At 37.2% G+C, this 23,958-nt stretch overlaps 1 protein-coding gene across 6 annotated transcripts in view; it reads left to right on the top strand.

The window, feature by feature from the left end:
- Positions 1-20,171, top strand: part of ZFR (zinc finger RNA binding protein) — a 47,012-nt gene extending 26,841 nt beyond the window's left edge. For 2 of the 6 annotated variants that reach the window (XM_080638601.1, XM_080638600.1), the window contains exons 10-20: positions 1,806-1,925; positions 2,837-2,982; positions 3,362-3,524; positions 5,131-5,336; positions 5,555-5,705; positions 7,246-7,387; positions 12,416-12,513; positions 13,337-13,432; positions 16,763-16,874; positions 16,984-17,081; positions 17,828-20,171. In XM_080638601.1, coding sequence (XP_080494727.1) covers positions 1,806-1,925; positions 2,837-2,982; positions 3,362-3,524; positions 5,131-5,336; positions 5,555-5,705; positions 7,246-7,387; positions 12,416-12,513; positions 13,337-13,432; positions 16,763-16,874; positions 16,984-17,081; positions 17,828-18,007 — 1,512 coding nt within the window. In that variant the 3' untranslated portion in view covers positions 18,008-20,171. Of the gene's footprint in view, positions 1-1,805; positions 1,926-2,836; positions 2,983-3,361; positions 3,525-5,130; positions 5,337-5,554; positions 5,706-7,245; positions 7,388-9,215; positions 9,298-12,415; positions 12,514-13,336; positions 13,433-14,206; positions 14,290-16,762; positions 16,875-16,983; positions 17,082-17,827 lie in introns of those variants that run through there. The other 4 variants (XM_080638603.1, XM_080638602.1, XM_080638604.1 and 1 more) reach the window with 4 other exon arrangements.
- Positions 20,172-23,958: the final 3,787 nt, after the last annotated feature.

Genomic DNA, 23,958 nt, shown 5'->3' with positions numbered 1-23,958 from the left:
CAGTCTTTCATCTCATCCAGTCTTTCATCTCATCCAGTCTTTCATCTCATCCAGTCTTTCTGCTCAAGTGGGGCCACCTTGAGCCATTGCCCAAGACCAAGTCCAGGCAGCTTTTGTGTATCTCCATGGATGGAGATTCCACAGGTTCCCCAGGCAACCTGTGTCAGGGCTCAGTTACCCTCATAGTAAAAAAGTGTTTTGGAGGAAATGTTCTGTGTTTCAGTTTGTGCCCACAGTCTCTGGTCCTGTCCTAGGAGCCACTAAAAAGAGCCTCGCTCTGTCCTCTTTGCACCTTTCCTTTACACATTTCTAAACATTAAGATCCTGCCTCAACCTGCTCTTCTGTAGGCTAGACTGTCCCAGCTCTCCCAGCCTTTCCTCAGAACAGAGATGCTGCAGTCCCTTCATCATCTTTGTGGGCCCTTTGTTGGACTCTCTCCAGTCTCTCCATGTCCTGTACTGGGAGCCCAGAACTGGACACAGGGCTGTAGGAGCGGCCTCTACAGGACTGAGTTACGGGGCAAGGATCACCTCCTTCCAGCCGCTGGCAGTCCTGTGCCTACTGCAGCCCAGGATGACATTCACCTTCTTTGCTGCAAGGACACGTTTAACTTGGCCCACATTTAACTTGGGTGCACCAGGACCCCCAGGGTTTTCAGCCAAGCTGTTTTTCAGCAGGATGGCCTCCAGCATAAAGTGGTGCAGGGGATTGTTCTTCCCTGAGCACAGAACTTCGCACTTCCCCTTGTTGAACTTCATGAGGTTCCTTTCAGCTCATTGCTCCAGACCATCAAGATCTCAGTTTTCTGGATGACAGTGCAACCCTCTGGTATATGGGCCAGTCGTCCCAGGTCTGTGTCATGCGCAAACTTGCAGAGAGTACACACTGCCCCATCACCCAGATCATTAATGAAGATGTTAAACAGGAGTGGATGTAATGGTGACCCCTGGGGTGTACTGCTAGTTTCTAGCCTTCAACTAGGCTTCCTTCTACTGATCACCATTGAGCCAGTTTTCAGTCCACCTCTCTATATGCTTATCCAGCCCATAGATCAGCTGTTTGTGCATGAGGATATTATGATGAGGCTGTGTCGAAGGCCTTACTTAAGTTCAGGTGGGCAGCATCAACTGCTCTCCCCTTATCTATCAGGCTGTCATTTCATCACAGAAGTTTATCAGGTGGTCAAGCATGACTTCCCCTTGGTGAAGCCATGCAGACTATTCCTGATGATTTTTTTTGCCCTTATTATGCCTGGAAATTATTTCCAGCATTAGCTGCTCCATCACCTTCCCAGGGATCTACGTGAGGCTGACTGATCTGTGATTCGCTGGGTCCTCCTTGAGGATGAGAATGACAAGGCATTGAACCTGCGAAGGCTTGTGCATATGTTTGCATATTTTTATTGTGTGTGCTTCTTTTATGCTCAATGAGGCATTCTTCATGTGAGTGACATGAGATGAGCAAGTGAAGTCTGATTTAAATTTTTCGTGATTTGCAGGTTTGTAATTATTCAACTGAGCATGTTCAGGCTTCAGTTTAAAGATACGTACTCTTTGGGATGGAAGAACTTTGTTCTTCATTACCAAGCAAAATGGTGTGTCTGTCAATTGAAAGTTCTATTTTGCCTTCTTTCAGTTAACGTGTTAACTTTTTAGCATGTAGGCTGAATCTAGTGTCAGTGAATTAGATTAATTTTTACATCAGCTTTGTTTTGAGGGATTTTTTTGGTGTGGCTTTGTTTGTTTTTTTTTAAGCAAATACCCCAAATAATACATCCCAAATGTGTTATAACTTTACTTTCCAGGTAAGAAATGATGAAGGAAAGGTAATCCGCTTTCACTGTAAACTTTGTGAGTGCAGTTTTAATGATCCTAATGCCAAGGAGATGCACTTAAAAGGGCGGCGGCACAGACTTCAATATAAGGTTAGTGGAAATACTGATGCTTCTGTTGCAGTTCATGACAGCTGACTGACTGCAACTTCTTACATTCAAAGAATTGACCAAATTAGGTACTCTTGAGTAAGCAGCATATAAAAAAAAGATACAGGAATATATTTCTTAGCAAGTATAGCCTTTAAAGAAGTAATGCAGACTGTGAAGCTGTATTTTTGTGGTTTGTTTGGTTTTTTTTTAATATTTTGAACATTGCTTTCAGTTAACCTTTGCAAAACAAAAATACAGTACAACCTGTGCAAGCAACAGTTGGTCCTTTGTTATTTACCATGAATATCAAATAGTGTAAAATAGTAGTGCTCAGTGTTTTTGGCAGGATAAACCACATAAACCTTTTGTGGAGGCACAAGCGTTGCAGATTTTTTAGTCATGAATGATACCTCTGTACTGACATATGGTGTGCGTGTTGATTATTATAAGATTATATTGGAAGAATCTACTGTGATCAGAGGAGATACAGTGGACCTGCATAATCGTGAAAGAGATGAAAGAAGAAAATGAACTGCCAGAAAATTTTACTCAGTAATTCATGGTTATGCCCCTGTATGAGGAACCCTTGAGGAACAGGGCATCAGGAAGCATACCTTAGTTAAGATGAAATGCTTTTTCATCTTGCTACAGAATGAACAGCAAATTACTTAGTATTTCACAACATTTAAGTCTTAAATTGCTTTGTTCTCACATAAGTGAAGAGGGCATTTATGCTGTTTGTAGTATGTTGATACTTCCTTTCTTTAAATTACTGGATGCAGTTCCATAACTGCATTTTAATCCACTTGATTTTACAGTTGACCAGTAGTGTGTGTTAAATATGTCAGAAGAACTCTGTAACCTTGAAAAGAGAAAAAACAACATTTAATTCATTATTTTTTCTGAACTAGAAAAAAGTAAACCCAGACTTGCAAGTAGAAGTAAAGCCCAGTATTCGAGCAAGAAAAATTCAAGAAGAGAAAATGAGGAAACAGATGCAGAAAGAAGAATACTGGCGAAGGCGAGAAGAGGAAGAACGCTGGAGGATGGAAATGAGGTAATGCATTCTCTTTTCTCAATGAACAAAACAAAGCTGCAGTCGGATTATCTAAAACTAACCCTGTTTCTGTAGTTACATATCTTGAATACTTGTTTTGGGAACTCTGTACTGCCTTAAATTAAGTTTCTATTATACCTCTGGTGTTTTTGTTTTAGTGTTCAGCCTCTCAGAGGAATGCAGACTTACTAGAATTATTTTGCTGTAAATTCAGACTCACTTCCAAAATAACCATTCATTTTAGTTAAGTCTCTAGGGTTCTGTGGTATTTGCTTATGACTACTAGAAGTGAGTTAGTGAGGACCTACAAGAATTTATTTAGAATGGCTGCAAGTAATAACTGCTGTGTAAAGAGAATACTTTGATTGATGTATTTCAGGAGATATGAGGAGGACATGTACTGGAGGAGAATGGAGGAAGAGCAGCATCACTGGGATGACCGTCGCAGAATACCAGATGGAGGATATCCTCATGGTCCTCCCGGACCTCTAGGCCTGCTGGGAGTTAGGCCAGGAATGCCTCCACAGCCCCAAGGACCAGCTGTGAGTTTCTTAACTTGAAAAAAAAAACCAAAATCATATTTACCAGAAAGCATAGTTAGGAGCTATAAATTATTCAGTGCTACTTCCATTGTCTCCATTGTTTCTTAATAGAGTATTTGGAAAAGTGAAATAAAAATTACATGCTAATGAACTATATAGGTGGACTTGTCTTCCAAAATAAGTCCACTGAAATGACAAAACGATGCCTTCAAGACAAACACTGTTTCTTCTGAAATAACAAGTCACTCTGGATTTCTGTAATACTTTTATTTAATTGCATTATACAATATTATTAATCTAATTGTGGACAAATGTATAGATAAAAAGTGGTTGGATTCTCAGTCTCAGAGGATAAGGGCTAGTGGTGTGTCATGCTCTACCTGGAGGTCAGTAACAAGTGCAGTAGTACGTGGGTTTTATCCTGTGCTTTTTCTCCTTAGCACTTTATCAATGATTGAAAGCTGATTGAGTGCATGCTTATAATGTTTGGCGCTGGCATGAAACTGAATCATTTTGGCATGGAGAGAATAGTTCGTATCTTTGAGGGAAGAGCTGCCAACCAGAGGGACCGAGGCAGACTGAAGGAATAGACTAATAGGAACTTTACAGTTCTGCAAGGACAAATGTCTAATGCTGCACTTGGGAAGGAATAACCTCGTGTTCTGATAACAGGCTTGGGAGTAACAACAGGCTGGGGAGTGACAAACTGGGTACCAGCCATGCTGCAAGGGGTCTAAGGATCTTTGCAGGTAGCAAGCTGAACGTGCCCTGGCAGCAACGAAGGCCAACAGCATCCTGGAATGTATTAACAGGAGCGCAATCAGTAGATGAAGGGAAGTCAGCTTTTGTTAGACCCAGTCTGCAATGCTACATTCAGTGTGGGGCTTTCCAGTACAAAAAAGTGTGGGACTACCAGGATCGTCAGGGGTCTGGAGTGTGTGCCCTGTGAGAAGAGACTGAGGAATCTGGGCTTCTGCTTCTTCAGCCTGGAGAAGAGAGAGCTTCAGTGGGACATAACAGCCTTCTGATATCTGTGCCTTACAAAGACAATGGAGCCAGGCTCTTTACAGTCATGAGAGGGTGAGATACAACTAGCTTAAGCTGACACAAGATAGGCTCAGATTGAATACAGGAAATAATATTTTTTTGTCCACATGAACATTGTGCAGCCTCTATCTCTGGCAGTTTTCAAGAACCAACTGGATGAAGCCCTGAGCAACATGATGTGATTTTATAGCTAGTCCTGGTTGCAGAGGAGGTGAGGACCTCCTGAGGTCCCTTCCTATTTGAATTATGCTATCATGGATACTTTATTCTGCAGCAATATGCAAGTATTTCCCAGTTGATAAACAGGTAATAGATATTTGTGTTGGGGACCTACTTTTGATCCTGGGGTTGTTAAATTTATTAGATCTCATGTTTTTTCAGCAGTGATTGATTGTGACCAGTGAAAAATGTTAAGGACACCAGTTCATGTTTTGTTACATTTCAGTGATTTAAGGTTTGAATATTCTGTTGTTTAGCCACAATTGCTTTTTGGTCATTTATTGGTTGTGAACTTAGAAGTATACCCAGATTTCAGAAACATGCTTTTTCATCTCTTTAGCCTCTTCGCCGCCCTGACTCCTCTGATGACCGCTATGTGATGACCAAACATGCCGCTATATATCCAACAGAGGAAGAACTTCAGGCAGTCCAGAAAATTGTTTCTATTACTGAACGTGCTTTGAAACTTGTTTCTGACAACATGACTGATCATGAAAAAAGCAAGAACAAAGAGGGAGATGACAAAAAGGATGGCAGTAAAGACAGGTATTTTGGGTTTTTACGTTTTAAGAATTTCATCATTTGTTTCTGAAGTTTTTCCTTACACTGTTATCAGTGCTTCTCTTTGTGTTTTGCTATGGTATATGTCACTATGACCTCAGAAGTATGCGGAATACTCCGATTTTATTTCACTTTTCTACCTTCAGGATTACTTTTAATGTTTTCATATTATTTTAAATGCAACTTTTAACTGTAATTCACAGAGCTTTGAAAGGAGTTTTACGAGTAGGCGTTTTGGCTAAAGGTTTGCTACTCCGTGGAGACCGGAACGTCAATCTTGTTTTGTTGTGTGCTGAGAAGCCTTCAAAGACATTACTCAGTCGTATTGCTGAAAGCCTTCCCAAACAACTTGCAGTAAGTAGAATTCAGATTTTTGTATTTGGAATTTTTGTAAAGATACTGTAAAAATCTGTCCTCAACTCAAATATCTTCAGGGCTCACTGTGCCACATTTCATAGCTCAGGTTTAGTTTCTTTCCATATTCTGAGTGTTTCCATCTGAATTCAGGGACTAAGCTGCATGTTTGGCTTTCTGTATATTGTGTCCATACAAGTTTCTAGGTGTGTATGCTAGTGGTGTAGTATCAGTCATCATTTAATAGATTTCATTTTATTGGGAAATAAAAATTAACAGAAGAAAGACTGTTACCTGTTTACAAGCAGCAATAAAGGTAATTTGTGCAGCATTACAGGAAGCTTGTTGCCTGAAAGTCAGAACTTGTCCATTAACGCCAGTCTGTTTGTATTCATATCTTGTTTCCAATTGGTGTCAGCGGCTTGTGGTTCCACAATTAGTTACCTAAGTCTTGTGTGGTTTGTTTGTAGTTTGGTTTTTTGTTTTTGTTTTAATTTGGCTATTTGAAAAAAAAAAAAAAAAAGAAAAAATAATAAAAAAGGAAGTGCTTAAAGTACTTAGACCATTCATGAGAAGTAATATAAACCATTTGCTGTGTTTCTACCAGAAATGGAAATACAGAATGAAGTCTCTGTTCTCTACTGAACAAAACCTGTTCCCCATTGTTATAGAATGCTTGTCACAGCATTAGAATTTCAGTATCGCCTGGTAAATTGTTCGTCAGTATTGGTGGCATGGTAGAAGCTTTACCAGGATCAAGTTAATTAGAAAATAAGCTTGGCTTAATTCTTGTTAAGAACAGGAGAAAAATTTAAGAAATGCACAGCTTGGTCTTTGCGGAGAAGTCTCTTGTCCCTCTAGTTTGTGGAAGAATGTGACAGACGTGTCTACAGCTTCCTTTTGGGGGTATTTAGAATGATTAAATGTAGTTGCAAGAAGCAATTCCGAATCACTGCCTTGTTAGTTAGTCTTACATATTTCTTCCTCACGTTTGTCTTGTCCTTTGTTCTTAGCATGTTGTGACAGCCAAGTATATAGAATGTACGTAGCAGTACCCATGCTGTAACTGCGAGCTTGAAGAACAACCACTGCATCTTCGTGCTTTTTATAGGCTCCTATGTTCCAATGAGAAACATATCCAGCTGATATTTTAAGTGGCACTGAGGTTTTTCTTTATCTCAAACACTGTCAACGTTCTTGTTGTGTAACTTACTTATCTATGAATTTCCTTTCTGGGTAGTTTCTTGAGCTTTTTTCTTTTGCATGCTGGTGACTGCTCTATATTTTTATTAATGATTTGGAAACAGTATGCAAGTCCATATGTATGTCTAATTGTGTACACTGTGGTTTCCATACATGTGTTTTCCATATGTATGTCTAATTGTGTACACTGTGGTTTCTTTGAACAAAGAGGTACTTGCTTCATGTAATTATATCATGTTTCTGTTTTTCTGTTAAAAAGACTGTGTTGAAATCCATTTTCTTCCCCATGTTTTTATTAGCCACATGCTAACAGAAATTTCTGTTTCTCAATATTTAGGTAATAAGTCCTGAGAAATATGATATCAAGTGTGCAGTCCCAGAGGCAGCAATAATTTTAAATTCATGTGTGGAACCCAAAATGCAAGTTACTATCACACTGACATCTCCAGTCATTCGGGAAGAGAACATGAGGGATGGAGGTTGGGAAGTTGTTAAAGATGTTACTTCTTTCTCACCCTTTTTTTTTTTGTTTTGGCTTTTTTTGTTTTGGTTTTTCTTTTTTTTTTTTTGTTTCATATATTCTGCTTAAGATGGCATTAAGGTCCTGGAAGGCAACATGCTGGCACATGTATTTGATCGAAACCTTGTTTTTCAATGAGTCTTGGTAGAGAACACTTGGTTAAAATAAATGCTTATATGATGAGTTTATTTAATTTTTAAAATTTCTAACTTCATGTCCAACCTCAGCTTTCTGGAAAAGGTACAAACTTAACTGTTTTTTCCCCTCTTTTGAAATTACGTGGAAAACTAAGTGTTTTATAGCAAGTGGCTATAAACTGGCTTTCTAGAACAGTCTTGCCAGAAGAGAAAGATTGTACGGTTTTAGAAATCAAATCACAGGTTTTGGGGTTTAAACTGGATCAGTATTACCATCACACGTTCCAAACAGGAACGCCGCTTAAAATGCACTTTTGTAATACTTTTGATGGTAACAGTGCTTCTAACTTTAAAAGACAATGCGATTTTTTCCAGCTCTCTGAGGTTGCTTTTTGGTCTGGAGTGCTTTTTGAGTATATTTAGGCTCCTGGTGTTGCAATCAGTCTTCTCTCCAACTGGCAAACCCAGACTAGTACAATAAGAAATGGCTTTGTCATTGAGCTGAAGCAGAAAGGTGGAGCTTGTAAATCAATTTACATTTCTGAAATCCACAGTTTCTCTGGTGCCAGCAGTGTTGCTTTAGGGTCTGTTCTGTAACACTTTCAAAGCTCCAAAAGCTTTTAAGCCAACAAGCATGATTAATGTCTGCAGTACATTGGTTCTTTTTGTTTACGGGTCAGATAAAATTAACTTTTGTTTCCTTTTAATTCTGTATTTTTATAGTGGAAAGAGATCATGGCAAACAGGGTTCTGTTGTTTGACAGTGAACCTACAAATAGGAAATCTGAGACTATCTTAACACTTCTTATATGCAAGTTAAAAAAAAAATGTATGTGTGTATGTATACATGTGCTTGTGTATATACGTATTTATAGGTCACAGAGGTTGGGTTTTTTTATTTCATCTCATTACATGTCCTCTAAAATACTTGAGGTTTTTATATTACATTAGTAAATGTCCTGTAGCTGTGACTAGTGCATTGTAAGCAACCTGTGTTAACAAAGTCATCCTACATAATGAGGCAGAAAAATTTCAAGCTGCATTCTCTCACTTGGATGACTTCTGAAGAGTCATAAAGAGTGTTTTGTATGTGATTTTCAAGCTGTGCATACTATTACTAGCTATAAAGGCTTTGTACATGTACTGTCACGCTCAACCGAATTTACTTGGTTTTTTGACAATCTTAAGTGTAACAAGACTCTTGGTTTGCCTGTGTCAAACCCAATATCACATTTAAGTTTATAAAGACTAACTTAAAAGATTTTATCATTAAATTAGATTATCCATGAAATTAAGTTAACCTTAAACACCATGTTTATTTCCTAATGTACTGTGCAAAAGTGCAGTCAATACTGATTTCTGCCACAGTACTAAATTTCAGTTAGGTAGTTTCTGGCCTAAAATTCTGTGATGTCTACTAAAAATAAAATAAATTTCAAATTACTGTCATTAATCTCTCAATTTATGCCACCTAAAGGAAACAAATCTCTATTTTTGTCTGACCCACACTTGAGTTAAAATGATCATTGTGAGTTTATTCACTGCTGAATGCAGTACTGCCTCTAGGCAAGCAAAATCAAGTTAGATTTCTCTTCAAGACACTGAGCAGTATAAAATGGATGTACAGAAAAGTTAACTTTGAAACTACAGCTAATAGAAGACTGAACTGCAAATTACTGCAGCAAAGAAGGCATTATTACGAAGACTGCTGCTTATCTGCTGCAGAGTAACAGTATGTGTTTGTGTTTTTTCTTACTGCAGCTTCTCATGCTCTGTGTCTTACAATGATTTAAAGTTTTCATTTTTTTTTAGCCCGCTTGGGGAGCTAGTTCAGGTATAAGGAAGGCTTTACCGGAAGAACAAGTTTGAGTAAAGATGAGACTGAGACTTGCACATGGAGTAGAATCCTGTTTGATGTGTAATAATCCCATTACATGAGAAAAGGCTAAAAACAACACAGTGAAATAAAATTGTTAACCGCATAGCTACTGTTCTTTACAGTATTGTGCGTTTGACAGTTTGCCAAATCTGCTCTAACCTCTGCTGTGGATGGAGTCTTTCCTTCAGCAAAGTGTACATACTTATGAACACATATGTGTGCGCGTGTGTCTTCTTTTATCCTTAGCTAACAGCCCCGGTCCAAAGCCTTCTAGCAGAGGGACTTGATTCCTGTCAGGGGTTGCTGCCAAGACATCGGAAGGATTTTTGACCAAGGTTTTCTAAAGCTCAGTGTCACACCTGCCATGCTTTACAAAGGAGGGGGTTTGGATACATAGTCCTAGCATCTACTGTTACTTTGTGTTTTGTTTTTATTTCCTTTTTTTTTTTTTTTCCTCCTTTTTGTCTTTGTCTCTCTCCTAGAATTAAGCAGTGTTCACACTAGTCTTGAAATAGTTGACTGGGTAAAATGTATTTCACATAATTAAAACTTACTGAAATTGAAATACCTGTTAACTTTTAATGAAGAGGTAGTGTGGACACAGCATGTCTAACTGAAGATTAACCCCTTATATTTAGGCTAGTCATAAGTTATACAGAGTAAGAATTCGCACTTGTGTTTTATAAATTAATTCAGTTTTTTGTCTTAGCTTAAGAGGGTGGTAGGTTAGGCGTTTGAATTTAGTTAAATAGTTTTTAAGGGGTTAATCCTGAAATGTGAAACAGATGCAAAAATCCACAGATTAAATATTAAGAGTTTCCTTGATTAGTTTTTTCAGTCAATGTATTCTCAGTGCAATAGGTGCCTTGGCAACTTCTGACTTTCAAAGTCTGTTTTAAGTTTCAAGGTATTCTCATGGTATCTATTTAGTAGCACATTTTAGATCAATATTTCCAGCATGGAGTAAGATTCTTTTATGTGCATTTAAACTGTAGTTCTTTTTAGTAAAATTATTTTCCAAATTGAAGTTTTTCAGAGCTAGAAGTAATTGGACTTTCAAATTATGTAATTATGTAATTAATTATTGCACTGAAAGTTTGCACAGTGTCACCTATTTGCATACTAGTTTTAGAAGAATGTAAAATTATGAATGATGATGTGAATAATTGGCTGCCTGTGGAAGGAGGTTTGAACTAGATGATCTTTAAGGTCCCTTCCAACCCAAACCATTAGATGATGATGATGATGAGGCTACTAGGCCCATTTTTATTTTTCATTTCTCAGCCTTACTTTGCCACTTTTTTCCTGCTGTGGGTTTTCTCTAAATGTACTCCTTGTCTCTTATACCCAGATTGTACTTGTTTCATCAGTTATCTTACCTGGCACCTCCCTTGTATAGGTTTGAGTTTTGTTTTGTTTTGTTTTAAAGGGCATACCGCTTTAAATGTCTTCATTTGCTCTATAAATGACTTGTTAAGTGCAGATTTTCATCTCTCCACTTTAACATATAGTCCATAAGTTTGAACATCTGTGTGAGAAGATACCTATGTTCTTCTCAGCTTTGTTCATATTTTAAAATCCTCCGCCTTTTAGCCCTGTGCAGAGCAATGGGACTATCCTGTAAAAAAATGCTCAAATCTGAATGTAGTACTTCATATTAAGTTTAATTATTGTGTTGCAAAGTTGTACCATGTTCATTCATGGCTTTTTAGCTCTCTGTAAACTGTCCTACTACTTATTCTACATTTGTGTAAAAATAGGTGGTTTCAGAGCTGTCTTTCTGCAGCAACCCTAATCTCATTGTTTCATGAGTCTCAGTATTTTTTACATTTTTTTTATTCTCTGACTTGCCTAAATTTGTATCTTGCTGGAGTAAATTACATTGTTCAATACAACCAACTCCTCAAATTTAGAAAATTACCTTGTGTATCACCAGTTACGCTACAAATATACTTTGTCACTGGTCACAATAGCCATTTCCACAATGAGTAAATCAAAGATTGAAAGCTGATCTCTGCATTATATCTGTACAATTTTAAAGTAGCCCGAGGATGCCATTTCACTTTGTTCAGTGGTTGCAGTTCCATTGATTAAACCACTTCCAAAAGGGCCTGTAGTCTCATCCTTTTTGGTAACAAAGTCAGTTTGGCAATTAAATTCTTTTCTGAATACTTAAATATACGACACCTGCTCTATTTTCTTTAAGACATTCTGCCTTTTTTTTTCTTTTTAACTATTCCTTTTCTTTTTCTGCTGAATCTTAAAGCAGTCCCTTTTCAGAACTTTCCTTGCATCCTAAACGATACTGGAGCGCGTATATTATGGGTTGAGGAATTTCATCTATATAAGTAAGGAAAGGGTCCTAGAAAGTATTAGAAATCAGTAATATCAAAGAACGTTTCACATTCTTTTAGTCAGATTTTTAAAGCATAATAATTTCAAGTTTAAGGTATGGTAAAAATAACATCATTACTAATCATCTAGTGCTTTTAAGATTTGTTATTCTTAGTTTTTTCTTTTAAGAATAGGTCCCAAATAACAGAGGACCATTAAAATTTACAAGAAACTAAGTTTGAATGTTTCTACTTGGTTAAAGTGGATTTTTGTGTTCCTTCTTGTCTTGTGTTCTCTGTGCTGGTGCACTGTGTCCAACCATCCTTCCTTCAGTATTTAATTTTAGGGGATATGTGTTTTCCCAATGTTAGCTTAAATAAAGAAGTACTACGCATTGCATAATCTGCAGTGCATTTGAAAATAACCTCAGAGCTAAAGTATACTATGCTCTTGATCTTTATACTGGGTAGATGCCCTAATCCTAATTGAATGGCTTTTGTTGAGCATTTACATTTGTTGTCCAAGGGTTTAAACTTTAAATGGCATGTGTGACATTGAAGCTACGTTGAGGAAGTGTCTTGCTCACCTGGTCAAACACCCATTCCTCACTGCATTTTGCCAATTCAATCCATTTTAGATGTAACCTCGGGTATGGTGAAAGACCCACCGGACGTCTTGGACAGGCAAAAATGCCTTGACGCTCTGGCTGCTCTACGCCACGCTAAGTGGTTCCAGGTTCGGAACATCATTTTACTTTCTTCTTGTAGCCTTATGAGAGATTAGTTCAGTTGCAATATAAATGTTTAACTGTGTGAAAACACTCAGCGTTTTTCATGCTAATAATACTTACTATTTTTCTGGTTCCTAAATTTAAATGTAGAAGGTCGAGTATGAAGGAACTGCTTTACGCAGTTATTGCTCATTTGACATGATTTTTTTTTTTCTGGTCATTGAGAAGGCGATGTTGAAAGCTTGACTCGCTTGGGGTGATCATATGTTGTATATTTGTTATATATTCCATAAGGCTGCAGAGTAACTTTGCTTTAAATAATGGAATATGTGTTTAAAGCTTTGTGTTCAGACTTAAGACTTTTTTTCCTATTTCTTTAATTGCATTAAGTGTAGGGAATGAAAGGTGAGAAGCAACTGTTTGGTTTAGTGACTTTGCCTTCTGGCAAAGGCACGATAAAGAAACCAAACAGATTCCCTTGACCTTTCAGTCTCTATACCTATTTCTTAGATCTTTACTTTATCCTTTTTATTTCTAATATAGAAAGATACTGTATTTATTGTTACAAGTGAACATAGGTCAAAAGTGTACAGGGGATCAAGAAATGTTATTCTTGTATAACCTGTGCACTTTGACTGCTACCACCTTAAATTACTAACCCTGTGTAAAATACTGCTGTAAATGGCAGCTCATGGAATAAAGTTGTAGAGTGATTTGTTTCAATCTTGTATCTGAGCTTCCATTGAACAGTGGTGTTTTAGTCTTTCAACAAGTCCTACTCGCTGTAGGTGCTGGGATTAATTAATTTGATTTTGTATTGCTCTCAAGGCTAGAGCTAATGGTCTGCAGTCCTGTGTGATTATCATACGTATTCTTCGTGACCTCTGTCAGCGTGTTCCAACTTGGTCTGATTTTCCAAGCTGGGTGAGTAATGTTCTTTTGAACGAGTCTTTTTAGTACACATAGTACTGCAAGTGAAGGACAGGGCAGCACTACTACAGGTTTTCAGTGTAGACTTTTTCATGAAGTAACATAGGGTTTTGTTTGGATTTTGTTTGGTTGGAGGTTTTTCCCCAAAAAATAATCCAGATTCCCTCTAAGAAATTAATTTTCTGAGGTTATGTTATTTTGAGCTGGATTTGTTGTTGTTGTTGTTTTTCCCAAAAGGAATTTTCTCATTCTTTCGTATTCTTTGTGGGTAGCATTCTTATTCTAGATTTTAGCTTTTTTTCCTCTACCCTGTACGAAGAAATCTATTTTTTTTATAACCACCCACACTAAATTGCTAGGAGTCTACTGAAACACATTTAAAATCATTTAATGTGGGATAACAGAAAGGCTACTTGAAAGAACAGATCACAATAATTCCTATGATCTTAATATGTATCTTCTGCAAGATGAAATACCATAGTACTTCAGGACAGTCTGCGGATGTATGACCGTTAGCATTTTTATCAGTATCACTTGAATCTCTAGGTTATACTGGATTACCTCTTTTAATTCTTGCAGCCGAGCATTCTTGGAGCATTCCTTTTGCATTGGCTATCTTAAATGATGCTCTTCAGGACAGCATCTTGTGATCCAAACATTAACAGATATTCAGTGTGTGGACCAGACAGAGTTAGTGTGAAACAAAATATCTGGAACTTGTGTGTATCATGTAGAAGTAAACTTAGCTCTAACTGTTTTGCTTCACAGGCCAAGTGCTGTTGCGCTCTGCTAATTCCTTTTCACTTTCAAAAGGAAGAGTGCTGACATTGTCAAGACCATTTGAACAGTTGGTATTATTTCAGTGAAAAATCTTTTACAACTGTACTAAGCTTGCAGGCAGTTTTATTAAATCACTTCTGATAGTATGTATTGCTTCTGGAAAAAATGTGAAGCCGTTATTGCTGGGTTGTTTTAAATATTTAAAGTAAAAGCCAGTTTCTGTGCTGCATTTCATTAAAGGTGCACTGCACAAATATAGCAAAAGAAGCTAAGAAGTAAGTGGCCTCTTAATGTCACTATGATACTGAGTTGCCAAAGAATAAATCCTGGCATGCTTTTAGATAAGCATCCTTAGAACTACTGCAGCACACAGCAGGCACATAGATAAAGAACAATATTACTTCTCACATCTAAGGCATGTCCAGAAGGGAAGAGAGTTATGAAGTAGTATGTTGGGCCTAGCTATGGCTCATTTCTCTCCAAAAATGATTCCTGATTGGCTCCTGTTACGTGATGCACTGTCAGTGACAAAGGATGGACTATTCATCAGGGACTGTAGTGACAGGACAAGGGGTAACGGGTTCAAGCTTAAACAGAGGAAGTTTAGATTGGATATAAGGAAGAAATTCTTTACTGAGAGGGTGGTGAGGCACTGGAATGGGTTGCCCAGGGAGGTTGTGAATGTTCCATCCTTGGCGGTGTTCAAGGCCAGGATGATTGAGGCCTTGGGTGGCATGGTTTAGTGTGGGGTGTCCCTGCCCATGGCAGGGGGGTTGGAACTGGATGATGTTAAGGTCCTTTCCTACCCTAACTATTCTATGATTCTATGAACACTGAAGTCTGTGTAGTCAGCTGTTCTTTTGGCCCACTGGCAAACTCTTATTGATAAAAACAACGGCAGAATGAAAATGGTGATTATTAAATATATGTAATTTCTGTCAGTTACAGGTGGAATTTCATAGATTGATGATTTTTCTGGATACAGAAATTCTCCTAATCTGTATGCTTGAAGCCTGTTACAACCCAGAGATGCCAGAGCTGTTCAAAAAGAACCCAAGTAGTTGTACAAATAGAAGTTGTTAGCAGGTCTGAATATGGGTGTTGGCAACCTCCTCTTTATGTACCTAAAAATAGAAACTAAGTTAGAAGAATTTTGTCAAGTTCCTACAAGTTAGAAGGAACAAGTTAGAAGGTTGATTTTTCAAACTTGAAAGCCAGCAGTTCATGCACATAAACACCAGGGCACCATAAAAATTCACGTTTTCATAGAATTAAGTTGTAGACTTTAATGAAGATCCAAAAGAGCTAGACTTGAATAAATGCAAGAACATGATCTGCTTTTTTTCTTTCCTGCTGCATTTTGCTTCAAACTTGAAATTAACTAAGTTACTGTTGCTAAATCCTGAGTGATACAGTTTGGAGTATGGAAATACTACGCTCAAGAATTGAAACTTTTGAGTTAAATGGAGCTAAAATAGAAAGGAAAAGGCACCTTTAGTGAAAGATTGTAATCATCACTGCCTATAGTTACTCACATGTATCAGAATAGGCATTTACTCCCGGAAAATAAAAATAAAAGGCAACATTTAAACAACTGTAACTTGGTGAAGAGGGGTAGGACTAAAAATAAAAAACAAGCAAACAACTCCAAACAAAAAAACCCTATCAAAAAACAAGAGAGACACTCAGTTTGAGAATTAAACTTGCAAAAAGAGTGGTATTGAAACAGCCATTTAGTATTGAAAAAGAAACAAGGAAAGCTGTTCTTTACTTTTACAAGTATCTTCTATAGATTTTTCTGGAAAAAAAATGGTGTCTAATAAAAACAAACAATGGAAATATTCACAGGAAAAATGTTTAAAATACAATTAATATTTTAAATTATTTAACCAATACCAAATTATGTATAAATTTCAGAAAACCTGTTTATCATCAAGGGTTTTTTACACACACTTGTTTAGCATTTGAGTTAGTGTTAGCCTATATCCAGGAGAAAACTTGCTGTGAACTTCAGTTTTGCTAAACTGAAGAACTAGTAACCACTTAAACATGGAATTAGCATTGAATTTTTGATGCTTTAAATTTCTGTACTCTTGTAGAAGACTGTCGTAGAAGAGTGTCTTCTTAATTTCATTAGATCCACTGTGTGCTGTTTATTCATGTGATTGACAGATTCCTACAACCCAACATGCTTTATGGTCTCAAAAAATGGTCAGAGAAGTTGTCTACCTGCATATGTGTGCTGTTGCTGTATACATTCAGATAAAACTTTCGAACAACTTGTGAAGAGAAGAAGCATCAGTATCATTACTCAATGTTAATCTTGCACCATCTTTATTTTTATAAAATATTTATATATGTATTTATATATAAATATGTGAACTACTTACAAAATGTCCAGGGTTTTTTTCCATTTAACTGAAAGTGCTCTATGAAGTGTAATGTTCTTCAAAATTACAGATTCAGAATTACTGAACAACATAGCAGGTTTTTCCTGTATAATCTGTCTTCTAAATTGGCTGGATTTTCTTATTGTTGGTCTAGGCTATGGAGCTGCTTGTGGAAAAAGCAATTAGCAGTGCTACGGGGCCACAGAGTCCTGGGGATGCACTCAGAAGAGTGTTTGAGTGTATATCTTCAGGAATCATCCTTAAAGGCAAGTTGCATTTGATCAGTGTCTGTTTACTTACACTTGACTGATGTAAAATCTGTAATCTTGGTTGAAATAATGCAGAGATAATGCTTAATTAGCTTAACCATTGTAGGTGGTCCTGGCCTTCTGGACCCTTGTGAAAAAGATCCTTTTGACACACTTGCTATAATGACAGATCAGCAACGAGAGGATATTACTTCAAGTGCACAGGTAAGGAAACATATGTGTGAAGTAACTAAATATGATGGCAGGTTTTGTGGGTGTTTTTTACTTGTAGTTTGGTTTTGTTTTTTAAATGGAGCTATTCGGTAGACATGAATTCTTCTTTCTTGGAATACAGTTTGGTCTTACCAGTTTTAAGCTAGGCAATGAGCATGTCACAATAGAAGATCTATAATCATGTTCATTTCTGCACTATAATTAACATATTTTCATGAAAAATTTGATGCACTCCCATCTGTATATATCTGTAAAGATGCTCACTCTACAACAGTATGTTACTAGATTTAAAGTTACATTGGTGTTTAATATTTTATAGATAAATGTGTAAGTTTAATTTTTCATTACACTTACAGATTTTCATTTATTGTATCCACTTCCAGTACTGACCACTCACACTTGCAGCTTATGGGGTTACTGCCACTATCTCTTCATTTGATCCTTTTGCTGAAGATTACTAATGTGTAATTGGGTGTCTGACAAGCCTTGGCTGCTTCAGTTCAAGTCCAGTAGCTAAAACACCGTATTTTTACGCTAAGATGATGTACTTTTTACAGAAGCATCAAATGTGACATAATGCATTTTATAGTGTTGATTTTGTTGTGGGAAGGAAGAGGGGATTATGAGAGCTAAGGATAATATCTAGACAGCTAATTTTCTTCATTAGTTGTTTGACAAAGTACTCAAGATTGACCTTTGTTTCTAAGAGAAATATCTCCTTTCTACCTTTTTTCTAGTTTGCTCTGAGACTCCTTGCATTCCGGCAAATACACAAAGTTTTAGGAATGGATCCGTTACCACAGATGAATCAACGCTTCAACATCCATAATAATCGTAAAAGGAGAAGGGACAGTGATGGGGTTGATGGATTTGAAGCAGAGGGGAAAAAAGACAAGAAGGATTATGATAACTTTTAAGAAAGCTTGTTATCAGTGCTAGGATTGAAGGTGATAAAAAGTCCATTTGTTGCCTTGCTTTTACTTCATTCATAATAATGTCTGTTTAAAACATCCAAAACCAACTTGTGAGTTAATTTGGGAGAGAACAACCTAGCTCTTCTGTGACATTCTAAATATTTTAATGGATGTACTGTACCAGACAAATTATGGATGGAAAGACTGCAAATGGAAACTATATTATTATAGAAAAAATAGATTTCCCTCACTGTGTTTTCTTTAAATGTGTTGCTAATTTTAGTAATTTTTCTTTTTTTTTTTGTCTTTTTTATTAACAAGTGCATTGTCTTCTCAACTGTATTTAATGCAGCATTTGTGCTTCTCTTGCTATGTGTATTTTAACTTTTCATCTAGAAGTTTTTTTGTTTGCCTTTGACACTAGTTGTATAAGTTACTTTGTGTTAGATGGTATAAACTGTTCCCTTCCCAGTTAATATTTTACAAAACTTTTTTTGTAAAGTGAGACTGCAGGATTATGGCTTTTTCTAAATGTGAAGGGGGTTACAACACAATTATCCTGCCATTTGAGTGCTCAGAATTCAATGTTTTTGCCCATCTTGTGGCATTTGTCTCCTTAGTGTGATATAACGGTGTAATTAAGACATATTTGTGTTAATCTAATCAAGTTTGCTGTTAGTTGTGCATTAGCAGTATAAAAGCTAATATATACAGTATGGTCTTTCAACAGCTTTAAAGCAGCTGCATAATTGATCGAAGTTTTGCATGATGTTTCTCATAGAAGGGCTTTTAAAACTATAATTTTAGGTTAAACGCGTAGGTCTTTGTATGATTGACTTTGTGATATAGCAAGGCCAAAATAAATAACTTTCTGAATTTCTTTTCTCAGCATACAAGCAGAAGTGGGCATTTCCCATTTAGACAAAGTTAGTTGTTCTTTTCAGTCAACTTTGTCAATCTGATATTAATGCCTCTCAGCCCTTAAAATAAATGTTTGTCATATCAGTGCCTGTGAGGTTATTCCTTATAGCTATTCCTGTATGACCTTTCTGTGATTTTTTCTTTTTTTTAATAATTCAAATTTTAAAAGTGAAGTATTACTGAAAAAGTGAAGGTTATCCAAGAAAAAACCCAGAAAATTATTTGATGTGGCCATAGTGTATGCTTATGTCTCTTTCAAAAAGCTAAATATAGCAGTGGTGTAAGTCAAGTTACATCATACTGTTGATGTATGCTCTGGTACACAGGTGTGATTTGTTGTCACAGCACTACAGTGGAATACACAAATAGAAACTAAAATTTATTAAATTACTAAAATGCATTATACACTGGAAACTGAAGTTTCACTCATTCTCTTCAATGTGTATTATGCTTTGTTGTAAACCCATAAAACACAGATTAATATAGACTAACATTCCGGTAACTACTGTATCAATGGCTGTAGGAAAATATCACACATTACAAAAATCATTTGTTATTTCTGGTACAATTTATTAAAAACACTCTTTTGTTCCGTTTTGAGGTCGAATTTATCTTTGACCTTTTTAATAAATGGAGTAGGGGGGATATTTCTGTTAGCAACACTTACTGCTAACAGCATGGGCCTGTGGAATAAAAATACAATATTTCAGCAAAATAGAGGAAGTCTAAGGACTTAAAAAAATACAGTGTTCTTCGAGCATCAGAGTGCAATTTTTAGGGGATTAATTATTAGTCTTTAGCAAATAAAAGGAAAGATTTCTCATTGCAGGAAAGATTCCTAATGTCTGCATCAGGAATCTAGAAAGCAGAAATACTTAGTTACTTTAAAATTATTAGTTTCTATTGCCTAGCCTTCATGCATAGCCCAAAGCACGTGCTTTTTCTTAGTCCTTAAGAGGGCATCTTGCTGCCGTGGTATCTAGTTAGCCATTACTATTTATTTCGAAAGCTACAGGTGCTATTCATGTGGCTAGTTCAGCTCCATACCAAAGTTTCTTTCCTCATAAATCAAACCTTTCTATTCAGGCACGTGACCGTAAAATTTAGGATTAAAAAGGTCAAAGAGGTATTTTGGATTTCCTGTATTTTTGTTCTACTGGCTTTTAACTCTTAACCAGTTTCTGGATCTTTTGAAATACTGTATACTTAAAGTGATTCCACATTAAATATGAAGCTGTGACCATGATTTTTTATGCTGTGTGGTGAAGAGTGTATTTGAAGTTTGTTTCTGGTTTTCCTGCCCATTTTAATGGGATATTTCAGGTAACTTCTGACTCTCCTTAATTCAAGAATTGAAAAACAAGGTTTTGAAAAGTAAAAAGCTAGTTTTGACTTTAGACGTTACACTGTGCACGTAGGAAGACAAAACCAGAACAAGTAATCAGTTTAATATCCTGTGTCTTAGTAATGTTAGCAGTTTACAAGTAAGCAGTATTCGCCTTTTTTCATTCAGCAACACTCTGTGTTATATCTCAAAATCCCAGATAACATAGTTATCATACACAAAAGAGAAATATGCACAGCAAGGATTTTCCCCTCAGTGCTCTCCTTAGAGGTACAGTTTATGAAAACGTAAGCTGTTCTGTTTTGAAACTTTTTTCAATCTTCAGCTTGTCTGCCTAGTTTATTAATGTCCTGTCTGTGAGTAGCGTTGGTTTCACATGGATTTCGGTATAGGGGCGTTGCTAGACCTTAATGTTCGTCATTCTTGCCCTTTTATGAGTCAACTTCTTGCCCTTTTATGAAATTCTAAATGAACTATTAATCTTACAGCGCCATAGAATGAGAGGGTTTCATTTGCCGCTTCTATTTTTAGACCAGTTTCACTACTCAGAAGTGATGTAATAGTACTTAAAATTGATATACCTGGCAAATTTCTGAGAGTTGGAATCTAATTCAAATATTCCTGCAACAATTTGTATGCATATTTAACATTTTTGATGCTGGTTGAATATCCACTGATCATGGGTCTGTTAAGTATTCACAGTTGTCCTGAGTTCATCTTAAACCACGATAACACTAAGCTAAGTTCATTTCTTTATTAAAAAATTAAGACTTGTTTGGACTACCCGAATGGATTTTAATAGCATAGCATTAATAATAGAAGGGGAAAATAAAGAAGCAGGCACAATTTGCAGTCTGTTTTTTTTTCCACTCACATTGTAGGTTTATAAAGTACAGTGATAGATTCAGCAAAAACAGATGTTTTCCTTCTGTTTGTTGTGGTTTGGGGTTTTTTTTCTTTGACAGCTGTAGGCCAAAGAGCTTTCTACCCGAAGGCTAGCAGATTAAATGTCTCCTGAGAAATTCTCCTATAAATTTTCTCAAGAGCTCCTTTTCCCTTCACTGGTATTTCTCAGCCTTCTTAAAATGAAACAGATACCTGGTCTTTTGGGGGGGAAGAAAAATCCCAGGAGTGTCATCTACAGGGTTGTCAAAATGGTTTTGATTTATGTCCAATTGAAAATCAGGTTTCATTCTGTAAATATATGTTAATTTGAATTCTCACACTTTGTTCCACTTTCTCATACGGATTATGAAAAGGGCCATATATATATTCCTAGTACTGCGAGAAGTCTGATCTTCTTTATTGAACCTCTTCCTGATGTTTTACTGTTTGCATTTTAAGAAATGCTGCCCTAATAATAATTGGCAAGTGTAAAGCTCCTGGTAGGGTGAAGGTCATTGTCTGTCATCGGTGCATGATGGGAACAGTGCACATTTTAATATTTAACATATCCTTAACACATCTGTGTTAGCAAGGGTCATCGTTAACAGTCATCTTCTTTAATTATTACATATGTTTTCATGAACTATTTTGCAAAGCCATGGCCATTAGTATTTATCCTGAAGCCAGCCATTCATTTATTGCAAGGTAGTTGAAAGCCTGTTATCTTCCAGAGGCTCAGCCTAGCTTAAATATGTACACATAATATTCTACATCAATCCTATTTCAGGCTGATAACCTAAATCCAAAGAAACACAGAATGGATTTCTGAAGTTTCCTGTATTTAAAAATCTTAAGATTGCAGAATGCAATAGCTGACAAAGAGAAATCACATTCTTTACAGGAAAAGGTTACTCTAGAATTTAAAGAGACAAAAAGCCTCTTGTTTCTACATGAGAATCACAAACCTTGCATGTTATAGAAGCTTTTTTCTGCATGCTGGTCATGTTTGTATTAATTGTATGAATGAACAATTAGGAAGTTCTGTACAGAATATATCAGACAGCCTTATCACAGATTTAACTTCTGACACAAATTTAAATTTGCCAGTAATTTGCTGGTTATACAAGTTAATTTTTTTTTACTGAGACATTAAGCTGAGCTGCATTGCTAACACAACAAGTCAGAACAATGTGGGAGAGATGAAGGTGAAGGGGTTTATTGTAATTTTTCATGCTTCTATGGTACATACTGCTCCAAAAGGGGATGGTAACTTCAGTGTATTTTGTAAGTGGAGAGGGAATAGAATAGACTGTTCCCGTTGGAAGAGATCTACAACAGTCACCTAGTCCAACTGCCTGACCACAGCTGACCAAAGTTAAAGCCTGTTGTTAGGGGCATTGTCCAAATGCCTCTTAAACACTGACAGGCTTGGGGCATCAACCACCTCTCCAGGAAACCTGTTCCAGTGTTTGACCTCCCTCTTGATAAGAAAATGCTTCCCGATGTCCAGTCTGAACCTCTCCTGTTGCAGCTTTGAACCATACCCATATGTTCTGTCACTGGGTACAAGGTAGCGGAGCTCAGGGCCTTCCTCTTCCCCACCTCAGGAAGCTGTAGGAGATCAAGGAGGTCACCCCTCAGCCTCCTTCTCTCCAAACTAGACAAGCCCAGAGCCCTCAGCCACTCCTCACAGGACATTTCCTTCCAGCCCTGTCACCAGCTCTGTTGCCTCCTCTGGACACATTCAAGACCTTCACATCCTTTTTAATGGTGGGTCCTAGCACTGCCCACAGTACTGCAGGTGAGGCTGCACCAACTCTGAATACAATGGGAGAATCACCCCTGCTGACCGGCTGGTGATGCTGTGTCTGATATACCCCAGGATGGGGTTTGCTCTCTTGGTGCAGGCTGCTGACTCACGCAGAGCCTGCTGCTGACCAGCACCCCCAGATCTCTTTCTGCAAGGCTGTTTTCCAGACACTCTTCTCCTAACCTGTGCTTATGCCTGGCATTATTCCATCCTAGGTGCAGAATCTAGCATTTGGACTTGTTAAATTTCATCCTATTAATGATTTCCCTTTGCTCCAATCTATCCAGATCCCTCTGCAAGGCATCTTGTCCCTCAAGAGAGTCAACAGCACCTCCCCATGTGGTATCTTCAGCAAACTTGCTAATGGTGCATTCAACTCATGCATACAGATTGGTGATAAATATGTTGAACACAACAATGTGTACATGACTTTCCCCTTATTTCTCATACTGAGCTACTATGTTTCTATGGTATCAAGATTGTCACCAAACATTTTCATTCCCAAATGCATTGTTTCCAGTGCATCTTGTTTGAAGTCCACTATAATTTTGGTGGTCTTCTACAGAACAAGGACACACGTGTTTTAGCAGGAAAGCGTCTGCTTTTCCCAGCCTTTCTCCCTTTGATAGTCAATCACTTCAACAGATGCATTTTTCCAGTGAAAAGAAGTGGGGTTTGAGTGAAGACTGAGGAGAGGAAATGAAAAAAAAAAGATTACAAAACCCAAGAATAATGATATCAGAAGAACATAACTGATTAAATGGGTCCAACTGAAGAAATAAATGAGGAAGGCCATTAGAGATTGTTGTGGTTTAAGCCCAGGCTGTATGTCAGCCACGCAGCCCTCTCGCTCACCCCCTGCCCCCCTTTCTTCCCCCCTACCCCACTCCCGGAGGGACAGGGAGGAGAATCAAAAGAATGTAACTCCCATGGGTTGAGATACGAAGAGTTCAGTAACTAAGGTATAACACAAATCACTACTGCTACCACCAA

The sequence above is a fragment of the Psittacula echo genome, assembly GCF_963264785.1.
Source record: "Psittacula echo genome assembly, chromosome: Z".
In the NCBI taxonomy this organism is placed as follows: domain Eukaryota; kingdom Metazoa; phylum Chordata; class Aves; order Psittaciformes; family Psittacidae; genus Psittacula; species Psittacula echo.
Note: the sequence above shows the minus strand (reverse complement) of the source record. Positions and strands in the feature narration are given on the sequence as shown.